The sequence below is a fragment of the Nelusetta ayraudi genome, unplaced genomic scaffold (genome assembly GCF_046127955.1).
Source record: "Nelusetta ayraudi isolate G7.1 ecotype Tasmania unplaced genomic scaffold, CSIRO-AGI_Nayr_v1 ptg000151l, whole genome shotgun sequence".
NCBI lineage: Eukaryota > Metazoa > Chordata > Actinopteri > Tetraodontiformes > Monacanthidae > Nelusetta > Nelusetta ayraudi.
Window position 1 is genome coordinate 1,682,278 of NW_027466201.1, and position 14,423 is coordinate 1,696,700.

General features: G+C 44.1%; 1 protein-coding gene across 2 annotated transcripts in view; it reads left to right on the forward strand.

The window, feature by feature from the left end:
* The window catches only part of akap12b (A kinase (PRKA) anchor protein 12b), a 35,509-nt gene that overhangs the window by 11,449 nt on the left and 9,637 nt on the right, over positions 1-14,423 (forward strand). Inside the window, exon 2 of one of the 2 annotated variants that reach the window (XM_076013615.1) lies at positions 3,542-3,617. In XM_076013615.1, the coding sequence (XP_075869730.1) occupies positions 3,542-3,617 (76 nt within the window). Of the gene's footprint in view, positions 1-3,541; positions 3,618-13,277; positions 13,548-14,423 lie in introns of those variants that run through there. The other variant, XM_076013616.1, reaches the window with a different exon arrangement.

Sequence of the window (14,423 nt, forward strand, 5' to 3'; positions counted from 1 at the left end):
GAATGCACAGCAAAATATCAGACCTAGCAGGAAGTAGCTGGAAACCCAGAGATTTTGCTGGAGGCTCTAAACAGAGGGCTAACTCTGGAGTTCGCTTGCATATTGTGGGAGGCTTCTCCATTCGAATCTAGGATAACGACTAAGCTAAACTAAGCTAACTTTCACGCCAATTTCTCGACAGCAACAAGACTGGGACTGCTTTTTTTCTCCTCTCGAACGCCGCATCTCCTCATTCACCTCCTCACTCTTCTCCTCTCCCCCATCCTCCTTTTTTTTTTGTCTCCGCTGAGACTCCGTCCACACCTCGGGGGTCAGAGGTCTCAAGGTTAACTGTGGCCAACAAACTATACGACCCCACAGAGAGTCTCTGGCCTTGTTATCTCTTGGCGTGAGTCCCCTGCACATGTTTTATGAATTATCCCAACGCGATGGTGTCTCTGAAATATGGCAGTCCTTTGAGGAATACATATTTTGTTTTTTCCATCACGGAAATACATTTTTTTTTTTTTTGATTGATTCCTTTTGCTTCACCTCAAGAGGACTGTTAATTCTCAGCATTCTGCGTTGTATTGTAAAAATTCACCAAGGAGTGTTTGGTCACATAAAAGATAAACCATCATCTTTCCATCTAAATGATCTAAAATGTTTTTTTTTGAGAAACAATAAGTTGGATACCAACAAAACTAACCACACTTTCTAAGATTATCAAGAACTGATCCCTTCCCACAGCTTAATTTAATCAAACTGTAATAAATAAAGGCCACCAGCGCTCCCTCTTCTCGCTGTCTGCTCTGTGATTTGCAGCGCTATTCTCTTTGCGCCCTCCTCCAGCGCCTTGCGTTTGGTTTATGGGTAGTAAATCTCCGTGCGCCGGCCTTCATGGCCATGATTCAGCAGACGGCGGGTCGTCTCCTTCCCCCGCCGAGACGGCGTGTGGAGGTGTAGCGAGAGGGGATGTGATTGGCTGATAAGGATACAAAGGTATCACAGCTTAGATGCGAGATTAAAAAAAAAAAAGTAAAAGCGAGATGAGATTGAATGAGATGAAAGAGACTGCAGAGACTGCAGGCCCCCTGTAAGTACCTGCTTACTTATAAATCATCTATAAATGACTTAAAATGTTCATTAAGATCAAACAAATTTGTGTTTTGCATTTTTTTTTCCACAGTCAGAGGATTCAGATCACGTGACAAAATGAGATGCTTCTCCTTGTGGTGGTTTTCTTGCACGGCCGACTCCGTCGTGCACTTCCTGCCAGCCTGTCCCAAGTCTGTCTTTGGGATGTTTGTGGCAGACCATGTTGACCAAGCAGACATCGAAAAATGCACAACTGGCAGCGAAAATTCAACATACTCTATCTGGGAAATGAGAGGAATTTGGGGAAGCTCGGGCGAGTTGGCGGCTATCTTTTGTTTTTTTTTTATTGTTGTTGTTGCCTTGGGTCAGTTTGAGTTCACTCCTAGGATGGAGTGAAGAAACAGTTTTTTACAATAACGGCGGACTCTTAACTTCAGTTGGGTGGGGTGTGAGAAGACGGTCTGCTTTGTGTTCATATAGCAAGAAGACACTGATCAGACTGATTTGATTAATTGCTTATTTGTTTTAAAGACAATGACTTTCAGTTTCATTTCAAAAGAAATACTCACTTGAAACGTGTCCAAGTGAGAAAGAGAGCTGATGCATCATACACGTGCAACTTCCTGTCTTTTTCATTTTACGTGCAAACACCACGAGTATAATCTTCCATATAATCTTCCATACAGAAATCTGAAAAAAACAAAGTAGAAATAAAACTCCAGCATACAGAGAGCAGCGAGACGACATGAAAGAAGTGTGTGGAAGTGACACTTTAAAGGGGTCAGTGAGGGTCTGCGAGCTTCGTCAGGGACGAAGGTGGTGAAAGGGCGGCCATTTGCGGGTGGTGGGCTAAAAAAAAAAAAAAAAAGTGGGGGTGCAAAGTCAGGTGTTGGGTGTTACGCAGAGTTTTTGAGAGGAGAGCAAGGAATGCTGGCTATGCCAGTCATGAGATATTTTGGCAGGGCAGGGTCGCTGCAGGTCTGGAGGTCATCTGATGTCATCTGCTGGCTCGCACACCAGCTCCAGATATGAGGACCTGGTGGCTTTGTAATGGACTGACATTGACACTCTGCTCTGTGTCAAATTCCAAAGTTGTTGTGTGGCTCAAATGGGCGTCTTTCTTTTATTTGTGTATGGTGCAAGTTCTTTAAAAGTGGAATTTATCCCTTTTCTGGAATTGATCCCTTTGTGAGGTCTCAAAGGTCACTGATACCTCTCCCAGAATTGTTCCCTTCCAAGTATGTGGAATGCACATCAGGCCGTTGCTTTTAGCAGGAAGCTGGAACCTGAGAATTTTTGCCAGAGGCGGTCAGCCACAGAGGGCTAACGCTCTAACTGAGCTGTGCAAGGCTGCACCGCCGGTGTCTGGGATGAAAAATGAAGATGTGAAAATGGGTGTGACACAGACCTTTAGGTGTCGATTTACTAACACTCTTGTTTGACATGTTGTCATTGGCGTAGCACGTGTTTTAGCTAGCTAGCAGTATTGAGAATGAGGGGCTCGCGGCGCAACCGGTTCGCACGCAAGACTGTGTTTTAATTTTGCAAATGGATTTTTTAAATTGACTTTAGAGTCAGAAAAAAAAAACATTCCTCCCACCGCCCCTTTCCACAAACCAACCACTAATTTTCTCATCTTTTAGTACGTCCCGCCATCCTGTCCCACGTAGATTGTCTCCCCTGCGGTGTCGTTTTCCGGGGGGGGCTTTCTTGGAGGAGTTTCTGGCTGATGGGAACGGATCCCAAGTTTGTCCATTAGTTAGATTAGCAGCTCTGTGGGGAGGCTCTGGTTCCCCTTCCCTCAGACCGACAGACAAAAGTCAGGGCTACGCGTCATTGTGTTGCTGTCAGCCGGAGTCCATCGCTGCCAGAAAGTAACTCAGACCAGGATCCAGTGAAGTGGTGCGAACCAGCTGTGTGGCGTTTGGACAATTATTTATCCATATATATCATATATTCTTGATGTGCTATATATTGCAAAACCACAACTGAAGTCTTCACTCTCACTGACCTTGTGCAGTGTTTCGATGTGTGTGTGTTTTTATTATTATTTATACGTAACTCTTCAAATTTGATTGAATTGTCCTTGGTCTGTTTTTTATGACACCTTTCCCTCACATCAATGAATTTTAGTGCTCGCTTGTAAAAGCTATTTGGGGATGTCTAACACAGTGGCAACACAGGAGTCATGTTGGGATCAAATAGCGTCCTGGCAGGCAGACTCAGTGGTCGTAAAAGCCCATTTATTGGTTGGTTCACATCATTCGAAACCACCGTAAACGACAGAGTTTGTGTTTGTGTGCCTCAATGACGTAGTTTAACAATCTAAATGAATAAATAACGTAAATGTTTGCTGACACATAATGAAAGTGGTTACGTTCAATCAAATTGGTTTTAAGAACATTGTAAGACGACAATGAGGATTGTCTTGACTCACTTGTGTTCTCTTTGTGTCTTTTTGCAGTCTTTGCAGAAGAACGGGCAAATTTCCAGCATGACCAGTCTGAACGGGCACTCGGAGGACAACACGCTGGCAGAAGGTCAGTGTGTGTGTGTGTCTGTTTGTCTGTCTGTCTTTACCATTAGTGTTGTTTATTTGTGTGGCTAATGTCCCTGTGAGCAGTGCAACCAGGAGTGACTTTGTGTGTGTGTGTGTGTGTGTGTGTGTGTGTGTGTGTGTGTGTGTGTTTGCATGCACTGTCTCTACCGCAGTGGCAAAAGGTAAGCCTTGATTGTGTGGGGTCTGTTTCCATTGCCTGTGTGTGTGTTCACATTGTTGCCTGCAGATGCCTTCTCGGCTCTGCGAGATCTACTTGATCCTCCACTAATCCCTCTGTCAACAAATGGTGGACACCTACATGGGCCTCTCACATTGGCGTACCGGCATACCCAACATACTCTGCCTCTCGCTGCTTCTGCCCCATGTGTTAAAAATGCCAAACTATTCCAAAACGGATGCCATTTTTTTGATTACTTTTGTTAGGATTTTAAACCCGTTTGCCAATAAAAGTTTTAAAAAAATCAGCCCGTACCTATCTCATGCTTCCATGATGTGGTCTAATCTAGAGAAAACATGCCTGTGGGAGATACCCTTATTTTCAGTGAGAAACAATCATTAACCGGTTCTATTCTGGAAAAAAAAAAAAAAGAAGAAGACCCCTGAGACTAAAATGACCATTTTGCACTAACCTGCCCTGCTTGCCCTACGATCTACAAAGCACTGTTTGTTTATTTTCTTTGCCGTTTCTGTCCCGTCTGCCTCGCTCTGGGAGGGCAGCGGGGTCCTCTACGCCCTCCCTAAATATTTAGCAGGCCGTGACCCGGGCCCTGCACACTGATATCTGCGCACTTCATAATATGTTATGGCCCAAGGAGAAGACGTAACCCTACACCACTTAAAACACAAAGAAATGTCACACAGTGCCCGGTCGAATAGCCTGTTTTAATAAGATGTTTAATAAAGTGTCCCCGCGCGTTTATAAAGTAACCTGATCCGCTTTCCGGAGCTGAGACGTAGAGTCAGTGTGTGGGTGTGGCTCTCGGATTGGATGATTGAAGTGACACTATTCTAAAAGTTCATACAAAATACAAAAATACTCATATAGATATACTGCTCGACATGCAGACTGCAGGGGTGGGCGTCAACATTTTCCACAGAGTCACACTTAAGTTCTAAACGTCCAAGGTCAAATGTTTTAGTTTTGATTTAGATTTGAAATATACAAATAGAAGTTTAGAAGAAGCAAACGCACGCATGGCTTTGTTAAGGTGATAATACATGGTCATCATATTCCTTTTCTCACAGTATGCCACCTTAAATTTTGCACATGAAAATCTTGCCCTTAAAGTGAGAGGCTACAGTCCTTCAAAACAAACTGTGGGCGAAACTACGGATAATTTCAACGTGTTTACCATTCCATTATCTGTCACTTGAGATTGTTGGAGCCTGTCCAAACTGACACTGTCCAAGAGGTGGGGTACACCCTGCGCAGGTCAACAGTTCATCATAGGGCTGAAAGACTTCAAGAGTCAAGCTCCCATCCCCTGAAAACATACATATGTGCTGCCTGGTGCCGCTAGCGTTAGGCTAACATCCTAAGTGCTGTCGCCAAGGTTCCTTTGTTGGAGGCTTTTAGCTGAAAAAGATAAAAGTAAAAGTGGCCTCTGCTGCTTTATGTTGCGCTCAAGACGAATGGCCACTAAAGGCAAGTGACGTTGATAAGCCTAATGAGGCTTTACTGTTTAAACTGACCAGGACTGAAACCACTCGGCCATGGGATCCAGTGCCAAGTTTTTCTCCCGGGGGAAACTGTTTAAATTGTGTACAGCAAACCTCTGTAATTGCTTATTATGTTTTCATCCTGGGTAAATTATGCTCCCACGTTGATCTTACGGAACAACAGATGAATTTCAATCATAGAGCTGCGTTTGCATGTGAACAACACACAAAAAAGTTGCGTAACTTCACCTCAAGATTGCCGATAAAACAAGGTCAGGGAAGCACAAGGGAGATTGCAGATTGAATTGTACGAGCGTGGCTTCGCATCCGAGCACCTCTTTTCCTCCTTCGCGCCCTGATAAAGGCCACGGTGCATTGTGGGAAACAGGAAGCTCGGGGGGAATCTCTCTGATAAACAGTAAAGACAGAAAAAAAACAAAAGGCAGGCAGCAGATTAGCAGTGTGTCACATGTGCAAACACAGGGACGAGCGCGTACACGGCGGTAATCGTTGTGTATCAGGTACTGCCGGGTGTTTATATAAACACCACACCCCAAAACTCGCCGAGATGGAGAACTGGCCACTGCAGTTCTGGTCACCGGCTACGCGAAGAAACAAAAGCTTTGAATATAAACACTGCAGGGAAAATATTTTCCGCCACCGTCCAACATGGGATGTATGATTATAAATATATACAGCATGGAGTATATTGGTGTAGAAGTTGTTTACATGGTTTCAAAATACACAGCCTGACATTGTGTGCGTCAGTAGTCCGTCCTATATAAGCAAGTGCACTCAGAGTTGAATCCAGAGTTGGCTGTGTGTATTAATGAACTAGAACAGGAAAGGGCAAACTACGGCCCGGGGGCCATATGTGGCCCGTGAAGCTTTTTAATGCGGACGGCCGAACTTGAAGGAATTATACTAATATCAAGTAAGTAAGTCTTAAAACAGCTGTATTTCATTCATTTTTTGAGTGTTTTAAGAGTCATTTCAATAAAGAGCTAAATATCACGTGGCTTCAAAGACAGATATTTTGTTGTAACGCTCATTAAAGCAAATGTTTTCTATGTATCCCATGATATGTTTTATTATCCTATGAGGCAGGTCACCAAAACACATCATCCATCTGCTCCTGCACTCGGAGGACGCCCCCTCTGTCAAATTTTAGAACCCATTGTGGCACAGAAAGTTTGCCCAGCCCTGAACTAGAATCAACGCACCAGCTCTTATTTTTTTCAAGTGTTGGCTCTGCAGGTTTTTTACTAGGCAAATTTTTGGGATTTTCCATCGCATTTGACTATGACGCATGGCTTACATTTGGGCCAAGGATCCAATTGGTCAGCTTGATACTTCACGCTCCCCACCCTCACCCTCCTTGATAGTTCAACCTCCCCTTGCAAAACTCTTTCCATTAGTATTTTTTTTTTAAACAGATGGATATGTGAGATAAAAAATCGAAATGATTTAGGACGATTTACGTTCCATCTGGCACAGCCGATTGCAAAAAAAGGCCCAGAAATGACAATGTCGAGAGTTTGCAGCGGGTTACTCGACAAAAAAAGTACCCGATAAATAATACATGTCAGCAGAGTTTCAAGCAGAGCGCTGCGAAGACCAGACGAGAGGAGACTGGAATAAAAATAGGTGAGAGTGCAGACATGGACAGTAAGAATGAATCATCCAAATAAACCTTCACTTCGCTTTTGAAGCCCTTTCTGTCAATACCTCCAGATGTGCACGCAAGCCTGCAGAGAGGTGCTTGTGTGCGCCTGGCTTTGCTGGCTTCAGGGGCGTTGGCGCACACGATGCGCATTGGGACCCCCAATGCATGACATCATAGCTGATGTAATTCACTGACCTGATTAATGATGGCCCCTCCCTGATGGCTCACATTCTCTGCAGATGATGATGTCAGGACAGAGCAGGCGAGCGAGCGAGCGAGCGAGGGGGAGACAATGCCGACACTTGTGCGTTTGTCGCAGTTTTGTGTTTATTTCATCCGCCGATAGATCAAATGCCGCCTTACTCTCCAGCTCTTCAGTCTCCATACACGCAACCAGATGGCGTCTCTGCATTGTGTTCATTCCTGGAATTGCCCGCGTGCGAGCTGCGGTCAAGCTGCGAAGCGTCGCTCACGGAATTGCGCGGCAAACAGCGTTAAGCTGTGGGAGCATGTGGTATTGTTTTAATGTGATCCGCGGCGGTCGGGGCGCGCGGAGCAGATTTCCGTGCAGGGCTTGTTTATGAATTTGTCCGACGATGATTCGGCCTCGCCAGCGTTTCGTGTTTAGGCCGCGTTTGGTTGCAGGTGTTAACTTTTTACGAGGCGCTTGTTTTTGGAGTGTGTGCGTGTTCCAAGTCTGCGTGTGCGTCCGGAGATTTCACTCCATGATGGACTTTTTCAATCCTTCCTTTCTGGGTGTGTGTGTGTGTGGGGGGGTGGCCTTTCACAATCGTGGTGCCAAAATGTAAATCGTGCCTCTCTTCTCATTTGAGCACCGTGTGATCTTTGCCAAAAAAGGGGGCTTTATGTTGAACAGCCATCATAACAGAATCCAGTCACGGATCATCCCTCTTGGATTTCTGCCAGTATCCCTGATAAATTCCAGCTGACTTCACTCACTGGGGTCGGTGCTTCCTTCGAGGAGTTTGAATCGCATCTTCCTTCACTGTATGCACACATGCTACTTGGAGGAATTCCTTTGTCCAGCGCTCTCTTCGCATTTGCGCAAATGCTTATCCATCAACTTGCCGAGAGACGTCACAGGGATTTTGTGTTCTTCAAGTACAGGAAGCTATCCAGAGGAGGAATGTTTGGGAGGAGGCCCGGGCTTCAGATTGGAGTGCGAAAAAGGCCCTCAGCCTCTCGACAGCCGTCATTGTTCCCGCAAGATGTTGACTTCTCTCGATCCACTTGGCGGATCTCTTGCATTTGGTGCTTGTGCGTTTCAAGGAAATAGAGGACAATGGACATCAAGCTAGCATCAGCCAAAGCAAATCAAATCAAAGATAATTTGGTTTGAAGGCGCTGGCAGAGTCGAGGCTTGAGGCTCGTCCAATGTCTTAGCTTGTTTTCATATCAAACAAAGCATGAACAATAATGGTAATATACCGATGTGATAGTTTTGACAGGATTTATAGCCAGGATCCCAAAATGCTTCTACAAACAACTAACTGATGGTTGATGATGACCACTTACATTCTGGAATCCAGTGGGTTAGCTTCACACAGTTAATTCCCCCACCAAATTATATAGAAACCTGCATACCGAGGGCTCTGTTTAAAGCCTCCTGTAAAAGGTTTGTCCAGCTTCCTGCTACAACTGAAGCTTGGTTGTACCTTCCATATGTTTTGGGGGAGGACAAAAACAAGGCTGCTGTGACGTCGTCTCAACACTCTCACTCTCCTGGGAGTGCCCTCATTGCCACTGTGACATCACAAAGGGACTCCCAGAACCGTGCATAGCAGCACGCACTCTTTGAAAAGTAACCAAGTAATGGTAACATTGCATAACAGAATTTCTTTTCTTTGGGATTTACCAAAGATACCAGAATTTCTTTTGCCATAGCATCTCCCGTTTTCGACAAACGAATTGATGCGTGAAGTCAGGGGTGTCTCTGGTAAACTGGGCCCTAAATAACAATAATACGGCCAAACTCACAAAGCTCCCACCCAGGCTCAGACCCCCCAGGACCCACCCGTCTCTGCAGGCATTTCCCTCTCATCTTTCCCGGCATCAGGGAACCTAATCTCACCCCATAACCTCTTACCTCCCCCAGGCACACGGAGGATTGAGAAAATGGACCAGGAATGCGAGCGACTCCCTCTTTCTACCACTTTAATGGCTTTATGGTCCCTGTTACTGTAATGCTGGGCTACGTATGACATAAGTCATTGGTATTTTTCCACCTTATCGTACAAAAAATACAAATCTTCCTTACAACAATCCCCCAAAACATGCCAGAATGTTTACTTGATATTTAAGCTCCCTGAGATGGAAACTCAGTGTGTCAGCAATTTTTTTTTTTCCCACCTTTCACTTCCACAGTGTCTTAAATTAGAGACGTTTGCTCTCAGAGACAAGTGCCCCAAAACCAATTAGGTTGTTGTGGAAACAAGCAGGATTGGTCACGCCATTGGCCGTGTTTAGAAAAATTAGATCGGATCACTTAAGATTAAATGGCGCATCAGGACGAGGCACGTAAAGAGCTCATCCAGAAATATAATGCTAGACAGAGGCGTGCAATAGAATAAGATAGGGAAGATAGATAAGGAGCCAAAGACTGAGAGGATGAGAACATCTGTGTTGTTAAAATGCGGCCTTGACAGGAGTTGGGCAACGATTTAGGATTGGACCATTTTACCAGCAGCATTTTTTTTTTTTTTTTTTTTTTTTTATAGTTGCAGGTTGATCCAAACCCTTCAATAGCAACCTGCACCAAAAACACAGGCTTCTGTTGGGCCTCCGCTCCCTTGTTTTTGCGTTTCAGCCGGAGCCGAGGCGAAAACCAAAATTCATAACAAGAAGTGGAATGCCAAAATTGCCGGTGCAGAAATGTCAGGAATGCGACTATTATAGGCGGCATAGGCAGGCTAAACATACCCCTGCGGAGGAAATGCCTCGCCCCGCTTACATTTTGTTTTTGCGCCTTCAGGAACGGCAACACGAGCACATGTACAGTACGCGTCGTACGTTACGGGCAGGATTATTGGAAAGAGTGCGGCAACACGGGTAACTCAAGGAAATGGGCTAAAGGAAGGGGAAGCGGTGATGTCAAGACGTGACTGTGTTTCCTGTCCAACATTCTTATCCGCGAGTGGGATAAAGGGGGAGAGAGAGAGAGAGAGAGAGGGAATGCAATGGACGGGGGGCATTTGGATGCATCACTCAGATCTCAGATCTCAGGCCAGTTTCACACACTGGCAAAGACCCTCGTTTCCCTTTCCTCCAATTATTTCAACATCACCCTATGCAGTTCTTGGAAAGGGAGGAGGCGCTTCTCTTTCTCCGCTGTCCGATGATGTCATCCACTCCTCCGCAGCGAACAAAAAACCCCCTCCGCCCAGAGCCCCAACCCCCAACCGCCAACCCCCAGCCCCACCATTCAAGACCCCTCCTCATGCATTCCTGAAGTCAGGCACGTTTTCTGATTTATCCGGCAGAAAAAACAAAACAGCAGAGCAGGGCGTCAACCCTCCAAGCCCGGCTCCGAGTTATTTTACTAAACTGCAGTTTAAATAAACAGCAACTACGCCATTGACTTAGAGTAACCCTGGATTATTTTCACTAAAGCAACATTTGTTTGTCTTTTCGTCCAGGAGGACAAACATCATGTACATTCGTTTCACCTCGTCAGTTTTCCCTGCGTCCGACAGTCTCCCCTCGCAGCACATCCGTGAGGTTCTGCTGTATCTTATATTTACACATCGCGAACTGTCAGAGCCATTGCATCGAAACTGACTGCTTCCAGATGTTGTGTGAATTATTCACCCATTGTCTGACAGCTTTACCTGACTTATTTAGGCTCTGCGGAGACTGTGGGGGTCAAGGACTTAGAGCTAATGCCATTAGTTAAATAAGTGCTGACAGACCACCGCTTAAAATAATTGATCCCGTAGTATAGATTCTAAGATAAAATCCTCAGGCTCCGATTTCAGTTTGTTTGTTTGTTCTATCATAGCTTAAAAAATTATGATAAAGTTTCCAGTTCATCATCAGTATTATGTATATTGTGGACTGAAATGTGTACTCATGACAGTTAGGTAGGTTTGCAATCCTTTTTTAGTTTACTCCCAAAATGTTGTCATCAATTGAGCTACATAAGTGTCTAACTTTTTGTTTAATAAACTGTCTTTAGTCTCCTTTTGTTTAATTTTTTAAAAAGTGATTGCAGGGCAGCAGAAAGTGGGCGTGGCTTTGAAGAAAAATAAAACACAGATAGCTAAACATTCCTGCCTTATTGTGTAACACCAAGACAAAACATGCCCTTTCTGTAGGGTATTATTTTCCCATGTGGCTTGTGTGTGCATTCAAATCCGTCAGGATGTATGGAGGGCCAGGAATGTGACTGAGTTGTGTGAGTCATTGGAAGGAAGTTGGACGGGATGTGCGGGAGAAAAAAAGAAGTGGGCCGGCCAAGCGCAGCTTTCATCCAACTCTTAAATTCCCTTCGGTCTGACTCACTGTCCACTCAGCATAAAGTGCCCATTATGAAGCGTAGTACAGATAGTTAAATAGCCACCCTGTGAGTCAGTGTAATGACAAGAAATCTTCACCAATGTGTCACACACAAATTCTTAAAACATTACTGAGCCACATAAATTCTCCCTGACCTGTCAAATTGATTTAAACTATGTAACAACTACAATGTGAAACATCTCTGACTCTTTTAGATTATAAGCGTGATTTGTGACTGTTCCATCCCCGTCCCACTCCAGCTTCCCTTTTCTTTTTTCCTGCTCATTCAAGTAAAAAAGAGAAACCGTGAAGCCTCCCATTCATTAGCATAGATCTTGGTATTCACGGCTCTTTGGGTTCAGTGGATGTGAAGAAACTCACAGGAAGTTGTATTTGGAGAAAAGAAAAAAATTGATATGTTTGTCCGAGAGGTTTTGATGGTTCGAAGCTGATCTGACCTGGTCATGCCTCACTCACTGTTTGTGAGCCTTGCGATTTGTCAGCTTCTGCTTTGCTTTTTTGGATTTGGATTTGTTTTATTTTCTTTGCTAACTTTATAGGAGGTGGGATATCAGACGGTCCTCGATGATCACTGTTATCACCCGTTTGGGAGATCTCCAGATGGAATTCACACATTCCTCTGGGACAATACTGAAGTGTGACAGATCTGATTATGTTGGTATTTACCTGAGGATTTATCTGCATTCCTACTTGCAACCCCCCGTGCTCAGACAAAGGCTGGTTAAAGTGTGTCTGCGCTGGTGTAATTGAGAGGGGGGGGCCATTAATATTCACAGGGAGGCGGCAGCAACGCTCCTGCTCACGGAAATGTTGGGCTGCAAGCCGGTTGCTTGTCTTTTCTCTATGCTTAACTGTTCCTGTTTTCACATATCTATCGTCTTCATCCTTTGCCCCAATGGAAAAGAAATAAAATTATGTATACATAAAACTCTTCTATATATATCTTTTTTTTTTAAAGAGAAAAAGAAAAGAAAACATAGTTAGCCCTCTGTTTACAGCTTCCTGCCAAAAAGTATGCTTATTTGGACCTTCTTTGTGTTTAGAAGGGGACAAATACAATCATAACTTTGGAAGTGTATGTGCCCTTTTCACAACAGAGCACAGTTTCTGAAAAGGTTCACTTTGCAAAGTAGTAAATCTCATTTCTGTGTGTTTACTCACCAACTAAAGACTGATATTATAATTTTTTTTTTTTTTTTAGAAAACAATAGTTTAAAAGTAAAGTGAATTTTGCTTAAAATGGGTTTTTGGTCTTGCAAACCAACCTATAAACATGTTTGTCAATTCTGAAATTCTAGTTTATGACTGATGTTTCTGGAGGACAAAAAGAAATTGTGGTTATGCTGGGATGTGTGTTTGGAACAGATTTCCAGTCAAGTGCAATATGTTAGACGCTGCTTTTTGAGGGCACATATGGGTATTAAGGCCAAAGGAGGACAGAGAAGACCCCTGCTGTCTGATTAAAAACAAAACAAAACAAAAAAAACCTACATGCGAAGCATTAAAAAAGTTTACAATACCAGCATTAGACATTTACAATAGAAGTAAATGTTGTTGTTTTATTTAGTTGTTTTTTTTTAGAGGAGAACAAGTTCTGCCTATATAGATCACATGTGCTCTATACTGTGAGGGAGGGCGGGGGAGGAGGAGGCAGAGGAGGAGGAGGGAGAGGGGCTCATTCAGAACAGCTGAAAAAAGGGGCGAGGGGAGGTGGGAGGATAAGGGAGGCAGGGGTGGTCCCAACATGACATGTGTGTCAGTCTATTGAAATGTGTGTGGAGCCCTTCTTTCTGTTCAGACTGGCTGAGAAACACTGGAGGAAAGAGGAATCGGCTTCCGCCCTCAGACCCAGTTTAGTGCTGCAAAGACCACATCAACAGAATCTACAACAGTGCGCACAGGAAGGCTGAGAGATCGGCAGAGACCAAGTGTTTATCCCAAGTGCCTGAGCCCTTTCTTAAATTACATTTTTTTTTTAACTTTCATTTTTGAGAAAGTGCTTTTGTACTTTTTGGTTGTTACCAATGCTTGGAACGATAACTCTAACAGGTAAGAACAGTTTTTATGTTTTACATCCAAATATGTTAAAGGTTTTTGCCAAAGTCAAAATAAAATGTTCCTGCTTTTTTTTGTAAATTATAAGATAAAACTTAAAAAGATAAAGTGACTTTTTTGAGGATGTTAAGAGGATGTTTGAGTCGTTGCTGCTGAGATGAATGAGTGCAGCTGTAGGCATTGTTGTCCTGAGGGTGTGGTTAGTAAGCATTGTGGTTTCTCCCGGCACGGATGACTGATTTCTCTGAGTGATAGCCATCCTGTGGTCAATGCAAGTTTTACCACGTTGAGGATGAAAACACATTTGCTTTCTTGTTTTAAATTCAATATTTCACGAGTCTTAATGTCTGTCAGAGGTTGTTCATCACTCCTGTTCAATAACAGCCAAATGCATGGCTCGTGTTCCAGCAAAACCGCTCCTTGAAGTCATAATTTCAGCGAAACCTTATTCGTCTAAGAGCAGTTTGCAGCATTGCGACTCTCCCTCAGCCAAACCCAGCCCTTGAAGTGTACGTCCACCACTGCTGCCAAACTTGGAGTCAGGGAAAAGAATTTCACAGTGACAGCTGGCAGGCAGAAATGTACATGGAATCATTCCTGGCAATATGTTTTTTCAAACCCCTGCTTTTAAACTCATGTCTCCGCCTGTTGCCAGCTCCCCGTGTCCCGTCATGTGAAGTGTTTCATTAGATTAGAGTGGGATCCTAATTCCCGGTGGGTTTCGCTCAGTTTGGTCACACAGGGATGAGGCGGGGGCCCTCCGTATGGGATTAATTACATGCCAAAACCAATTCCCCTTCTTAAGTTAATAAAGTGGTCGTGCTGGTACAGACTCAGCAGGTTTTTTAATGAATGCCTTGACCGATGTTG